The sequence below is a fragment of the Egretta garzetta genome, unplaced genomic scaffold, assembly GCF_000687185.1.
Source record: "Egretta garzetta isolate BGI_Z169 unplaced genomic scaffold, ASM68718v1 scaffold18, whole genome shotgun sequence".
Taxonomy (NCBI): domain Eukaryota; kingdom Metazoa; phylum Chordata; class Aves; order Pelecaniformes; family Ardeidae; genus Egretta; species Egretta garzetta.
The window spans coordinates 2,548,330-2,561,736 of record NW_009260616.1 but is presented as its reverse complement, the minus strand read 5'-3'; the positions used below and the strand labels follow the sequence as shown (position 1 = coordinate 2,561,736).

Sequence of the window (13,407 nt, the reverse complement as noted above, 5' to 3'; positions counted from 1 at the left end):
TATTTGTAGTTCCATGAACACTGTTCCTATAAACCTCTTTTGTTACAACCTTAATTACCTAATGGACAACATTGCCAAATGTTTCAGATTGTTTTAATTAAATTGAGTACAGGGGCACTTCCTTTTCGCCTACTCTATCATTATTTAGCCAAAGTACACACATTTAATACTGTCAGATTTCCATCATAAATAATTTCCCTCAGCCTTGCAATTTTATTTGTACTGTTGTTTGAATTTCCTTTAAATTCTTGAAATATTTCTACGTTTCTTCCCCGAACTAAATTTCATTTTCTGTGTATGACCTTGACAGCACAATACAGAAAAGGATTCTTACTTTTTTGTTAATGATGCAGTATCTGAGCCTCAATACCATTTTTAATTACTGTTGCAGCTCTGCCTTTTCATTGCCCTTAGCACTGTACTTCTTAATGTCTCAGTGTCCTCAGTCTTAAGAGAATTTTTTGCTACTATCTCTGTATGTCTGGAAGAGCCTTGTGTAGAGTTCATTTTTCCCCCAACATTAGATTTTCAAGACAGGTTGTCTAGTCCAGTCCTCTCACTTTTCTTTCTTTTTTTTTTTTGTGACAGAAGTAAGCAGATGAGAAGGGAGTCACAACTGCAACTTACCAAGAGTTCGAAAAGGTCTTTGGTTTGGGGTATGGGAGAAGAAACCAGGTTTCAAAGCATTTGTAATCACAATGTCAAAATACTCTTCAAAATCATTCCTAGAAAGTAAAGGAAATGGAATTAGCTAAACTAATGAAGTAGCTAAGATGCCACTAAATACTCTTTAAGACTTAAGAAAGTAATAAACCACTTTTTTTTTTTTTTTTCCCCAATGCTTGTTCAGTGTCACTACTGTGCTTCTTTTCCTGAGGTTGTCAAAAGTTAGAAGACAGCTGGCTGAGAACCCGCAGTGCTGTACCTTCAGGACCACTCATTATTTCTAAAAAGATGTTCCTTGGCCCAGGGAGTTTTTAAATCTCAGGAGAACATGTGACAGATGACATATCTTAATCTCAGGCGACAACATATGCATAGACAAGTATAGAAAGGTGCAAATGAGGGATTTTCTTTATAAAGCAAAACACATGAAGTCAAGTGATGGGGTAGGAAGTAACTGAAGACTAAAGACACTTAAGTGAAGGTTCTGACATTGTTGGTATCCATACTGTACGTATGCACAGGCCTAACAGGTGTCTAAGATGCCACTGTAGTCAACAGAGATCTAATTAATACAGCCAGTTAAGTGATTTCACATACCCTGAAGCTGAAATGCCATTCTGTTAGCTGAACTCTTTCTTCAGACTCCACTGGCTGCTCTGACTGAATCCCCGCTGGTTCCAGCGAGGTTAGACATGTGGCTCACAGATCAATACCTACCAACTAGAAGTCTTAATCTGCCACAAAATTCAGATTTTTCAAAGATCATTAGGTCAATGAAAATACAGATCAATATCTGAACTGTGCAAATCCCATCAATTTAAACAGGACTGTACATTTGAGCATGGTAGGTAAGTGGGACTTGGGTATTTTTGAGAGACCTGTATGCAAGCCAGTAACATTATAAAGCCAATAGGAAAAACAAGCAACCTGTCCTACTGTGAGATGGGCTATTTCTGGAGGTGCCAGTTATTCCTGCTCTAGCAAGGGTCGTCTTTATTTTAAGGAATCTATTAGACCTCACTTAATAAATCATCAAGCTGGGAACTATAGCAAGAAAGAATAGTAAAGCCTACCCACAAGCTTTGAAGTTACTAAACCATAAAATTAGAGAGATGTTGCTTAAAGAGTGGTTATTTTTCTCATTATTGGGAAATGTAAACATTTCCCATTTGTGACATGTATTTTATGTTAGTAGAAATGTTTCGTTGTTTAGGTGACTGTATTGCCTATAACGTCCAAAAAATGATGGATACTGTTGCATGGAACAAAGAAGTCCCAAATGGCAAGTTCAGGATGGGTACAGGCACGAAAATGTTATCAACAGAAAAAATTTACTGGAAGAAAAATAGCTAACTGTGCCATTTTCAAATAATTTACAATTTCCCACAAGACTGAGATATCTTAACTAAAAATCTGAATGCTCTCCCCATGAGCTTATCTTCAAGCTTTTATTTTGTGCTCTAAATTACATTCCAGCCTTAAAATAGCATGCCTTTAAATTTTCTTCTCCTACTGAAATTTTAGCTTTGTCTATTTTTTTTCCACTTGAGACCATATATAAACCTTGACTTTTTAAAAGAACCAGTATCAAATATGACAATGGCATGTTTTTAAAATTAGCTTCTGTGTGGAAGATTACAGAAGTTGAGCAAACAGGCATGGCACTTCTGTCCTTAGGTGAAAAGTATCGATAGTGTTAAACTTTTCAAATTAGGATATAGTGCAAACAATGCTTCCACGGGTAAGTTAAGCTTCAACTTTCAAAATGAAGCCAACATTTCAGAAGCACAACAAAGACTTGTGGGAACAGTGGTGAGTGCTTTGTGTAGAGAATTAACAGAGTTTTCACAAGATTCGGTTAACTTTTTATTGATTTATTGAAGAAAAAAATAGGTTTTGTGTGGAGAGGTGTTACCTATGGCCTTTTTTGAATCATACTAAATCTCATTTACAAAGCTACTGATTTTATGAAAGCCTGTACCTTGTGTTACATTACTATGTAACATTATACACGATAAAATGTGTTCCAGTTACTGCTTGTGCTTGTTATTGTGGCCTGTGGTTTCAGTAAATGGCCAAGACAAAGGGTAGGATGCATCTCACATAACTTTAGCCATCTAGAAATGGCACGCTGAATTCACAGCTAGTGGTCTACACCACAGACAGAGCCAACAGAGAAACATCCCCATTCTTAGAAGGCAATTCATCCCACTTAGTTCAGACATAATTCTATGGTACAGAACGAATTGCCAAGGAAGATGCCCAGTGTTTTCTCTCCATTAACCACAGAGGGAATCAAAATTACCAGCTTAAAAAAAATTCCTAGCTTTTAGATGGCTAACATTCATGAAAAGATGAAATTACATGCAGCTTCAGTGACTATGTGATGACTGACTCATCTTCAGGTGTGCTCCTGCCAACACTTGACACGCGTTCTCTGTGGTAGGTAAGCCTGAAAAGTCATATGATGTTGCTACTTGCGTGAATGAACTCGCACTTGTTTCTGTAGGTTTACATGCCTCATACCCAACTGGGATAGTTTGCTCTGATTTTATGTGGACAATAATTTCTTAGCCAGAAGGAACTTCTTAAATAAAGTGCAAAAAAGTTAACAGTTACAAGGTAAGGATATTAGGTGTAAGAGGCTAAAAATTTACACACATCTCCGCTTTTCATCTTTATCCTTAGGTTTTTTTTTTCAATGTAAAGCTATACATAGGGAAAGAAATTAATAAAGGACTACATAGATGTAATTCACAAGGCTTGATGTCAAGAAAAAAATGCAGTTGGCATGATCAAATTAAAAATAAGGGCAGAGATAACAGGTGTGAACCTAGACTATATTGCAGTATTGCAAAAAGCAGCATGGGTGTGTAGAGTCTTATTGTCTGATATAAGAGGCATGGAACAAACAAAAGCAATAAAAAGTTTAGAATTATTTTCAGGGAAAAAATACTTCAGTAAGGTCTAATGGACAGTGGAGTACTCAGTTCTCCCAAAGATGTCTTGGAAGCCACATTGCATGAGTCACTGGAAAATATGATTGTAATAAACACTGTAGAACATCCTACACTTATGTGGAAAGATGGAGTGATCCAGCACCCTTCTAGCTGAACAACTCTTTTCTGCCTTTTGGAAGGCAACCGGCCCTCTCTGCTACCTTGCCTTAAACAGCTGAAATGTGAATACAGTGAGGAAAAGAAAGCCAAAATCCTTATATGTGGCCAAGAATGTAGTTTTACAGCGAATTTTCATTCAGAAAACAACTAGACAGGTCTAGACACAAGAGTTAATTCACAGGCATCTTAGTCATAAGGAGAACTGCTTTTTGTGAGAAGGTGTATTTTCCCCTCAAATGAGCAAGTATAATGTTCATGCAAGGCAGTGAGAACTGGCACGGCTGATGCTTGATTTAGCATTTAGCCCAGGGAGTACAAAAGAGAAGTGATACTGGCAGTACTGGTTTTGGAAGGTAGCTCTGTTTTTCGCCTCACCTGTGGTTTTCTTACAGTGCTGCTGTATTCACTCTGCCGTTCCCTTGCATATCCAGATAGCCAAGGTTGGCTCACATTGCACTACTTTGTTTGATTCATTTATTGAATAGTCTCACCATGTCACCCACCTACCTATTTGCACCACTGATTAATTCGTTTCTAGGGGTGTAAGTAACTGTTCTGCTGAATTTAATCGAATTTGACTTGACCAGACATGTTCTTACCATTGCAGCTAAAAATAGCTGTTGCGATCAGCAACTGCAATCTCGACCACTTGCCAAGTGCAATGAACTACCTGTTTTATCTTTTCTGCTGTGATCTGTAAATGCACATTTCTTATGTGCAACCACCTCTTGGAAACCACTACTGGGAAGAAGTATTTGTAAGCTTTTCCATGCAGACTTACTGCAGGGTAACAAAATATTACTACTACTTGCACTCACCGCTGGAGAAGCACAGAAAGGAATTGCCTTGAATAAGACAGTCTAGCAAAAACTTAGGATGAAGTTGGGATTCAGATGATGTATTGGGTGTTGGCCTTAAAGATATTCCCTGTCATCTTCAATCCCATCATGATGCCCAGGAAAGATGCAGGATATAAGTGTGCTGTGGGTCAGATACAGCTCACAGGCTCATAGATTAATTGCTTTGCCTCGAGTACCCTGTAACGCTCTACTAGAGGGAAGCCCACCAGAAACCTCAGATCCAAATAATTCACAACACATAAAGAAACTCAAATTAACTTCCCTGTAGCTCAGGCTTACCTCCAGTTGCTGTCTGGCAGATATAATTTGAAATGGACATTGCACTTACCCAAGAATATGTTCACAGAGGAGCCTGCAATAGTCACTGTGAGAACTAGTAATTAATAGCAGAATCTTCCCAGCACTCTTCAGTTGTTTCAGCCACTTTTTTACAGACTCAGGACATCTTTGTAAATATTTGTCTGGATGATTTTTCACTTCTGGGAAATATGTCCCACAGTCTTCTAAAAAATTAAAAGATAATTACATATTATCCAATCCTGCTCGCAAACCACTTAATCCGCACAACAAATATCCTTTTATGTGCAAACAATACAATTTTAAAAAGGCAAAGTTTAAAATTTTCCCTGGGTTGTAACTCAATATAAACCAAAAAAACAATCAAACCAAGGGGATGCACTGTAGCAGAAATAAGTTTGTATGACTTTTCTCTTCTGCTTGTAAGAGAAATAATACATAAATTACAGATTATAGACCTATACAGCAAATGATTACTTCCTGTTGCCTTTGCTCAATTTTTGGATACTCAATTTGTGATTTTAAAATGAGTTTAATGTTTAGAAAGTGGTAAGGACCTGAAATTCCCAAGAACATCTGTTTAGTTACTTCTGACACTGTAGGTGAGCATTGACTAATCAATAATATCCATTTGAATATTTTTGCATTTTTCACAACTAGCACTTTTTCTATGAAAGGTTGATAAAACAAACTGGCAAAACCTCACAGGCATGTGGTATATTATGAACAGACAAAAAAAAACCCAATTCCAATTCCAGCTTCAGTAACGCTCTTTTTGCTGAATATAACAGCAATAGAACTTTGCAAACACACTTGGAATGTAAGATTTTTAAAAGTGTGCAATAACACTAAGTTGGCAGCAAAAGTCACCTATTCATTGAATTTATCAATACCTTGTTATAATGCATAGGTGCTTTACAAGATGTCAAATTAACATTAAACTTACCTTTTTTTTTATCATTCCTATGATCTAAGCCTACATATTTCTTCTGTCCTCAAACCCTCTATAACTAAAAATGTCAAGCTAGTTAAAGGTCTAAAAAGAAATATAATAATTGTAGAGACAGAAATGATACCAAGTATTTGGCTCTCAGTCTGTGTGTGTTATAGTATAATGAACATCATCATAGAAGATTATTTTTCTTCCAGCATTTGTTCTATATGCAACTGTCTGTGGTCAACTTTGCTGAATGATTTAATAAATCCCAGACATTACTTAGCCTTCTGGTATGTGAGTAATGCTATTCTCTAGTTTGAAAAAATCAGATTTAAACCACTTGAACTTTAGCTATTTAATGGAAGAGAACATGTATGTTTGAAACAGTAGTATCAAAGAGAGACTGAAAGATGCCGGGTGCTAAACATAACACTATTTCATAAGTTAGACGTTCAAACATCTACAGATGGCAGGGAAAAAAGTCTCCGAAAAGAAGTTTCGATTTGCCTGTTATCGCTGCAACTAGTCAGGAGGCAAAATGTCTTGTTCTGTACTGTGACTTGACAGATTTCTTCCCAAAAGCTACAGAGTGGACTACTGTATCTGAGGAAAACGTCTCGAACAAAACCTCCCAACTCAGAACCAGGTCACTATTCCAGTTCTTCGTAGTATTTAGGTCAGGCTGTGTAACAGCCTGTACCAGGGGAATATGAGCCTGTTCCTGCAGCAATCATTATGGGATGCCATGACATTTGCCTTGAGAGCTAGCCTTGACAGCTAGCCAAGACCAATGATTTTTTTTGATTAAATGAAGCAAATTTACGAAAGAAGGTTTCCTGTAGTGTCCCCCTCCCCCCTCTTTCCTGAGTGGTGACTAATATTTGCGATGAGCAATGTAGTTTTTAGGAACAGAAGCTGCATTATTTTCTTCAGTATTATCATTAGTAATTATATTTCATATGCTATGCTATGACAACTTTTCTTCTTTGTTGTTTTGGAAAACGCACAACATTACATGAGAATGGAGAAGGACACGAATGACGCAGGCTTGGCATTAGCTCTCACAGGTTCAAACAACTAAAAGAAAGATGGCAATGTTCACAATGATCTATCACTCTTTTTATGCTAAGGTGAAAGTTCTGTTTTATATGAACTTTACTGGTGGGCAGTCTTTTGTTTTTCTTTCCTTATCAAATGCCTCCTACCCTCTGTTGACCATTCTTTGATGTGCAACTAATTTAAAGACTTTAAGTAAATTTAATCAACACTGTCTTCCTTGTCCATACTCTGCAGAATCTGCTACATGATGAACCTATGATATTTGGCCTTTGAGTTACATCTGCATTGGAAAAGGTCAACCACTCCAGATTCAGCATATGAGCTGAAAGAGAGTCTTATTCCAGTTTTCTACCCAGACCTTGAAGCCCAACTGTTAATTGCAGACAAGCAATGAATCAGTTCTTGACACTGAAGTTTGCTTCTGGGCTGTTTGCCATATCAGGCAGAGGCACCTTAGAAGCACCCTCATTAAAGCCATAGGCCAACATGGGAAAGTAGAGTTTAACTTAATTCCTAACATACTATTGCATCTGGTGAAGACAGTTTGATCAAATATATACCTGTAAAGGAGTTTAACCACCAAAGCTTGCAAGATTTTATTGAAAGCCAATTAAAATAAAAACTGAAAACCTTGCTCATCATCCCAGGCCAAGAGCCAGTTTTGCGGAGGACAGCAGAGCCACAGGCACCTTGTTGGCAAAGAGACTTATGGAAGTTTTAACATGTGATGGAGAAATAGCATCATGTCAAGCCTTCACAATCAAATGGAATGATTTGACAGTGAAACATGAAGCATTTTTTCCAAGGGTATATATTACCAATATGCCATATGCTGCACTTTGTTTTTCTAAAGCAGGAAAACCGTAAAAAAATAATAAAGGTCTATTGAGCAAAGAGTCAGTGTGAAATCAGAAAAGAATTAATTTGACCAGAGCCAACAAAGGAAAGGAGAAAGTGAGTTAATGGTAATAAGAGCAATTTTATGGAACTGTCATACAGCTCTGTTCTTGAAAAACAAAAAAGTAATTCTTCAGACAAACACCATTCATGAGAAATAAGAAATGTCTCTAGCCTGCAGTACCTTCCTGATAATGCTTATGAGCCATCCAAGTTTCAAAATTCTCTTAAAAATGGAACTATAAGCATGCTTTAGAGAAGCTTTGTTGATCCACAAATTCACTGTATCAAAGTGACTTGCGGTCACCACCAGATCTACAACTGACAGTTTGCTACCTGTACGCTGCCTAAAATCTCTACATTTTTATCTCTCTGTTTGATGAATATCACTTAACATACAGCTATATGGACATTGACACGTATTAATGTGTACCCCACAAATCAGTGACAGCAAAACAACAAAAATAAAACAAGTGTCCCCACTTTCACCCTGAATGTCTCTATTGTTTTCAGTTACCTGCACGCATGCCAAAGCCTACACTAGTAACCTCTGGCTCTTTGGCAGCGTGAACACTTTCTCAAAATACAAGAGAGCATTTCATAAAAAAAAAATTGAAACAAGAAGACCGTAACAATCAACGTGACAAGCAACATATTTACCCCTTGTGATTGTATGAGAAAACTTAATGATGTGGAGCAGAAAAGCAAACATCTAAGCATTTTATGCACAGCTTTGTAATTTATTACATGTATGTTGCCATGAAGCAAATGCAGTTTTTTCGTTTCCATTCTTGTTACTAAACAACTTGGAGTTTATCTGAAATCTCTGAAATACAGCCTGGGAGAGCAAGTTAGCAACTAGCCTCTGTAGGGATTTATAATCATCTTCCAAATACACTTTCAAAAATAGTAATTGCCTTTGCAGGCCATTAAGTATACTTTCAGAAAAATATATTTCCTTTTTAAGCAGAAGACAGAAATATAAGTGATTAAAAAGAGTTGTCTAGAACTGCCAGATATCCACAAAGTCCTGCCAGAGCCTCTTATCGGATCTACGTCCTGTTGTGTTTTCAAAGCAATATAATTTCCTCTATGTATATTATCAGAGGTTCCCTTAGTGTCCAGTCTGGAGTTTATTTTTTCTTGTCTCATCTGACATTGTAATTTGATCAAGATGTTCTTTGCATCATCTTGCCTTACAGTTTAATTGCGCGTAATACAGCTGTGATAGCAAGTGTGATGGGAATTATGTAGGGCTGGAAAAGCCGAACCCCTACCCCAAACTCAGAAAGAGCCGGTACAATGTTTGCTGTGACTGGCAGAAGTCCTCCAGCACAGACAATATTATCCAGTCCTCAATCCAGCTGCCCTCCTCTATTACAGTTGCAAAATTACTTTATTGAAGGATGCAGTTTGATGCTCTAATGTAATACCTCTATTTGGGGCAAAAATAATTGTGGATTTCTCTTGTGCTTTTTATTACACCACTTCTCTTAGGCAGGGTTAGTCTACACCCCACTGGCTCCGGACTCCTTTGGAGTCAATGTCTGTAAATCCGTACTGCCAGGACACTGCAGTTTTCATCCCTTAACTGTCATTTGGATTATGAAAAAGGCAAACATTCAAGAGGCATGTTTCTGGCAAGGTTTCAGTCCAGAACTAAAACACAGGAACACAGTGTATTTTTCAGTATTGTCACTGCTTCTAAGGGGCACCTACTTGATTGAATTAGAAAGAATTTATCCGCTATTTATACGATTTAGCTAAGCAGAGAGGTATGAGGCTAAAAAAAAATCCCTAGAATTCAGCCAAGAAAAATAAACTTTCAGCTGCCAGTTTGTAGCTTGTATTTAGTGGCTTTAACAACTAACCCTCTCTTACAATGAAAGTAGTATGTGGGAATGTGACTTTTCTCTCTCTTAAATCCAAAGGCAATTTGATAGCTTACCTATCAATACCCACAGCCAGATTCCCTGCAGCTCTCAAGTGAGTACGAACTTACACCTCTTCCACAATTTTTTTCTGAATGCAGGCTTGTAGGTAACAGTTATTAAATGGATAAACAGAGTAGAGCTGAAATAAAGTATTTCTATCAATGGTGGTGCAGACAACTATATTCACTGTACATTGCTTTCGTTGTGGTCTTACAGCACTCCGGGTTTTTAGAGTGAACAGACACACTTCTCTGGCCATCATTGTTGGCTTTTTCTCTTGTCTAAACAAACATGTCCAACAACTAACATGAGCATTCAACAGAAACACAAGAAAAATGCCTTCATTACAGAAGAGTTTACAAAAGCATTTACATTTCATCTATGGAAAGCAAGTAGAGGAGAAAGGGGGTGACGGTTAAAATTACATTAGACAAGTCATCTTCCATTTCCTTTCATTTAAGCTCAAGTGTGTATTCCAGTAGGAGCAGCAGAAGCAAAATAAGGGACAGAGGGAAGGAAATGTTAACATAAAGCAAGATAAGAAAGCAGAGTGAAGCATGAAGCTGGGATAACTGGGCAAAATATGGTTACATTCTGAAGGCCTGGGTTTAGGCAGATATCAGGAACAGGGAGCAGCAGGAAGAGATAAATCATCCCTCTCCTTCCCCCAGGAGATAAAAACGTTTAAAAACAGAATAAAAGGATGAGCGTCCAGGAAGATAGGAGGTTAGGAAGAGGCAAATGCCAGAAGAGTAAAAAAAAGAAGTGTGACAGATAGATACAAAATATTCTGTATTTTTATGTTCTCTGTGATTGTCTCAATTCCTTACCTAACAGACCAAAGGGTTAAGGATCCTGGTCCAGCTCAGGCAAGAATACTACTAGTTATTTACACCTCCTAGTTAACTAGGAGCAGAGGTGAAAAGAGGATACTGAGTTAGGAGACAACGGAGATGTTAGTATTATGGTACCAAATCCCTCATTCCCACCTGAGTAAAAGAGAGAAACAACATTTCTGGGAGGAGAGAAGGGGAAAAAAAAGGAGTAGGGGTGGGTGGGTTGGCCAGTGGGATCAGGAATTCAGAATGACACCTCATCAGTGAGTGGCTGCCCGTCATGAGGCTGAACTAGGCAGTATGATGAACCTCTGCTTGTGGAAGCCAATAATTAGGTTGTGTGCCCGGATACCCAAGCGGCTGCCTACAAAGCAGAGTATCTTCTAAGCTACTCTTGGATGTGCAAGTGGAACAGAATGGGAAAGAAAAGGTAAGCAATGACAGAAATCAGACAGAAGAGAGGCGCTAGGTAATACAAAGAGCAAAGTAGACCAGTATTAAGAATAAATTGTATTCTATTAATAATTCATAACCATAGATAACAAACTTGTATCAGTATGTCAAATCAAATTAAAGGGAAAACTTTTCCTCCTATGTTCTCAGAAAAGTAAGGATTTTTATGATCACAAAGTGAATTCTTTGCATGTGGCACTGCAGTTTTGAGCAAATCGCATATTACTAATGGACATACAGGATCGTCTGATCCTCCGTTTGCCTCTTTTACCTGTGTATCTGTTCAAGAAAATGTTTACAGCTCATGTAACATTAACCTTTGCAATATTTTCAGCGACATCCAGGTCTGGTCAGGCAAAAATAGATATTATTTTCAAAAATAATAAACTGTTTTCCAGCGGTGACAACTCTGTGTTCACCTTGATTCATTTCAAGGGAGTGACTATAAGGCAAGGATCTGTGGTGGGCTAGGGAAAACATGACCACTTGGATTAATAGTGACTGCAGGGCTACATAAATATTTAATCTACTGAACGAAACACTTCAGCAGAACACACACAAAACATCACCTCTGCAAATATTTCATGGGTCACTTCCTCTTCTACTTATTTTCTACTCCTGTGGCCTATGAGAAGCTTACTGCAAAAATTAAAATGCTTTTGCAGCTAAAGATAGGTCTCGAACTAAAAGGAGGCCAAATGACTAGAAACTCTTCTAAGGAAGCCAAGAGCAGCTGCTGTTCCTTCTGCTCTGATATAACAAGGCAGGAACCACCACGCTCCCTCCAACCCTCACGTTTCCAAGGTGAGATTCCGGTGCCAAAGGCTGTCAGGAACAGCACAGGACCTTTAGCTATATTTAAATGGAAGCCATAATGTCAAAATTAGAGGTTATTGCTGCTCTGTCATCTCTTAGCTGAACATCACCCCCTCCCCCTCCGCTGTCTGTGTTTCACAGTGGCCCAAAGACCTACGATGGCCAGCCCAGAGCCTCAAGGCTGCAGGTTTCAGGGCTGGCCCTAACCAAAGTCAGCTTCAAGGTGAGGCTGCACCTTTTCTTGAAAACATAATTTGTTAAGTACTTTTTCCCCAAAGCCTTTCAAGCAAGCTTAAAACCCATCATTTCCTGACCCCTCCCTGCCTTCCCATCTGAAAGAACAACCCCATTCAGTCTGTCTCTAATCTTCACCCACTTCCTTCCTAGCCCTGCTCCCTCTCCCATCGTATCAGCAGTGTCCTGGCTGCACGATGGTCAAGGCTCCTAGGAGTGCAATACCACTGCCAGATGCTTGCACGGTTTTTTGCATGTACAGTTATTCTTGCTTCTTCATGAGGTCCATGGACACTAGAAGAGATAGCCAGGCTATTTTCATACGTTATCTGTTTTTTGAGACCAGCTCAGACCACTTATACTTTGCTGGTACAGCTGCTCCTTCTGCCAGAGTTAGCCCCACTTTGCAGTCTTTGCCCTGTCTCATCCCATGCTTGCAGATCCCCTCCTTTAGTAAAGGGTAACAACACAAATTAAAAAAGAAGTCATGAGAAGCACATGGTATGTGGCAAAATTTGCAGCCTGACTTCATGAGGACTGCTAACACATGACAGCTGCTAGAAAGGTGTCTAGATGTGGGTTGTTTGAAAGACCTTCCATAGTTTTGTATACACAAAACTTGGAAACAGCATTTTTCTTTCCTTCTTTTTTCTTTTTCTTCTGGTTTTATGTTAATATTTACATCAACATAGCAATGTTTCCACAGTACACTACAAAAAAGGAAGGATGTACTTTGGGGGTAGGACAGGATCTGTTGCTACATTTTAGAGGAAATTATTTCTTTCTCAAAATAATTAACTTCCTTGCTTTACATTACCATGCTAGTTTGCAGTGTAACAAGCCAGATTTATCAAACTGCATGAGACAAATTAATTTGTGATGGCACTCTTGTAACCTACGGGCTGAGCACTAAACCGAAGCAGAGGTAACTACCATTTGTTGGACAAACATATTAGTTAAATCAGTCCAATTCCCCAGAACTTCATAATCCCTACTGCAACGTGTGAACATCTAAAGTGAATATTCTGCAGGTGGAAAATTCTGTTTTGTTCCATGGTCAAGAATGTTTTCTTATAGGATTTGTGCAAAACGCTTACCTATGTGCAGAAGTAAAAGACAGAAAGGTGATATAGTGATTACTCAAAGCAACAAAATCCACATTTTTTCCTCCTGCTAAAGATTTCACAGAATCACAGAATGGCAAGGGTTGGAAGGGACCTTGGAAGATCATCCAGTCCAACCCCCCTGCTAAAGCAGGTTCACCTAGAGCATGTTACACAGGACTTAGTCCAGGCGGGC

The 13,407-nt window shown here is 38.5% G+C and overlaps 1 protein-coding gene across 1 annotated transcript in view; it reads right to left on the bottom strand.

Annotated features, from left to right (window-relative positions):
- Nucleotides 1-13,407, bottom strand: part of NT5DC1 (5'-nucleotidase domain containing 1) — a 155,535-nt gene that overhangs the window by 47,343 nt on the left and 94,785 nt on the right. Inside the window, exons 9-10 of the mRNA XM_035900694.1 lie at nt 4,974-5,148; nt 628-725 (exon numbers count right to left, since the gene is read on the bottom strand). Of these exons, the coding sequence (XP_035756587.1) occupies nt 628-725; nt 4,974-5,148 (273 nt within the window). The remainder of the gene's footprint in view (nt 1-627; nt 726-4,973; nt 5,149-13,407) is intronic.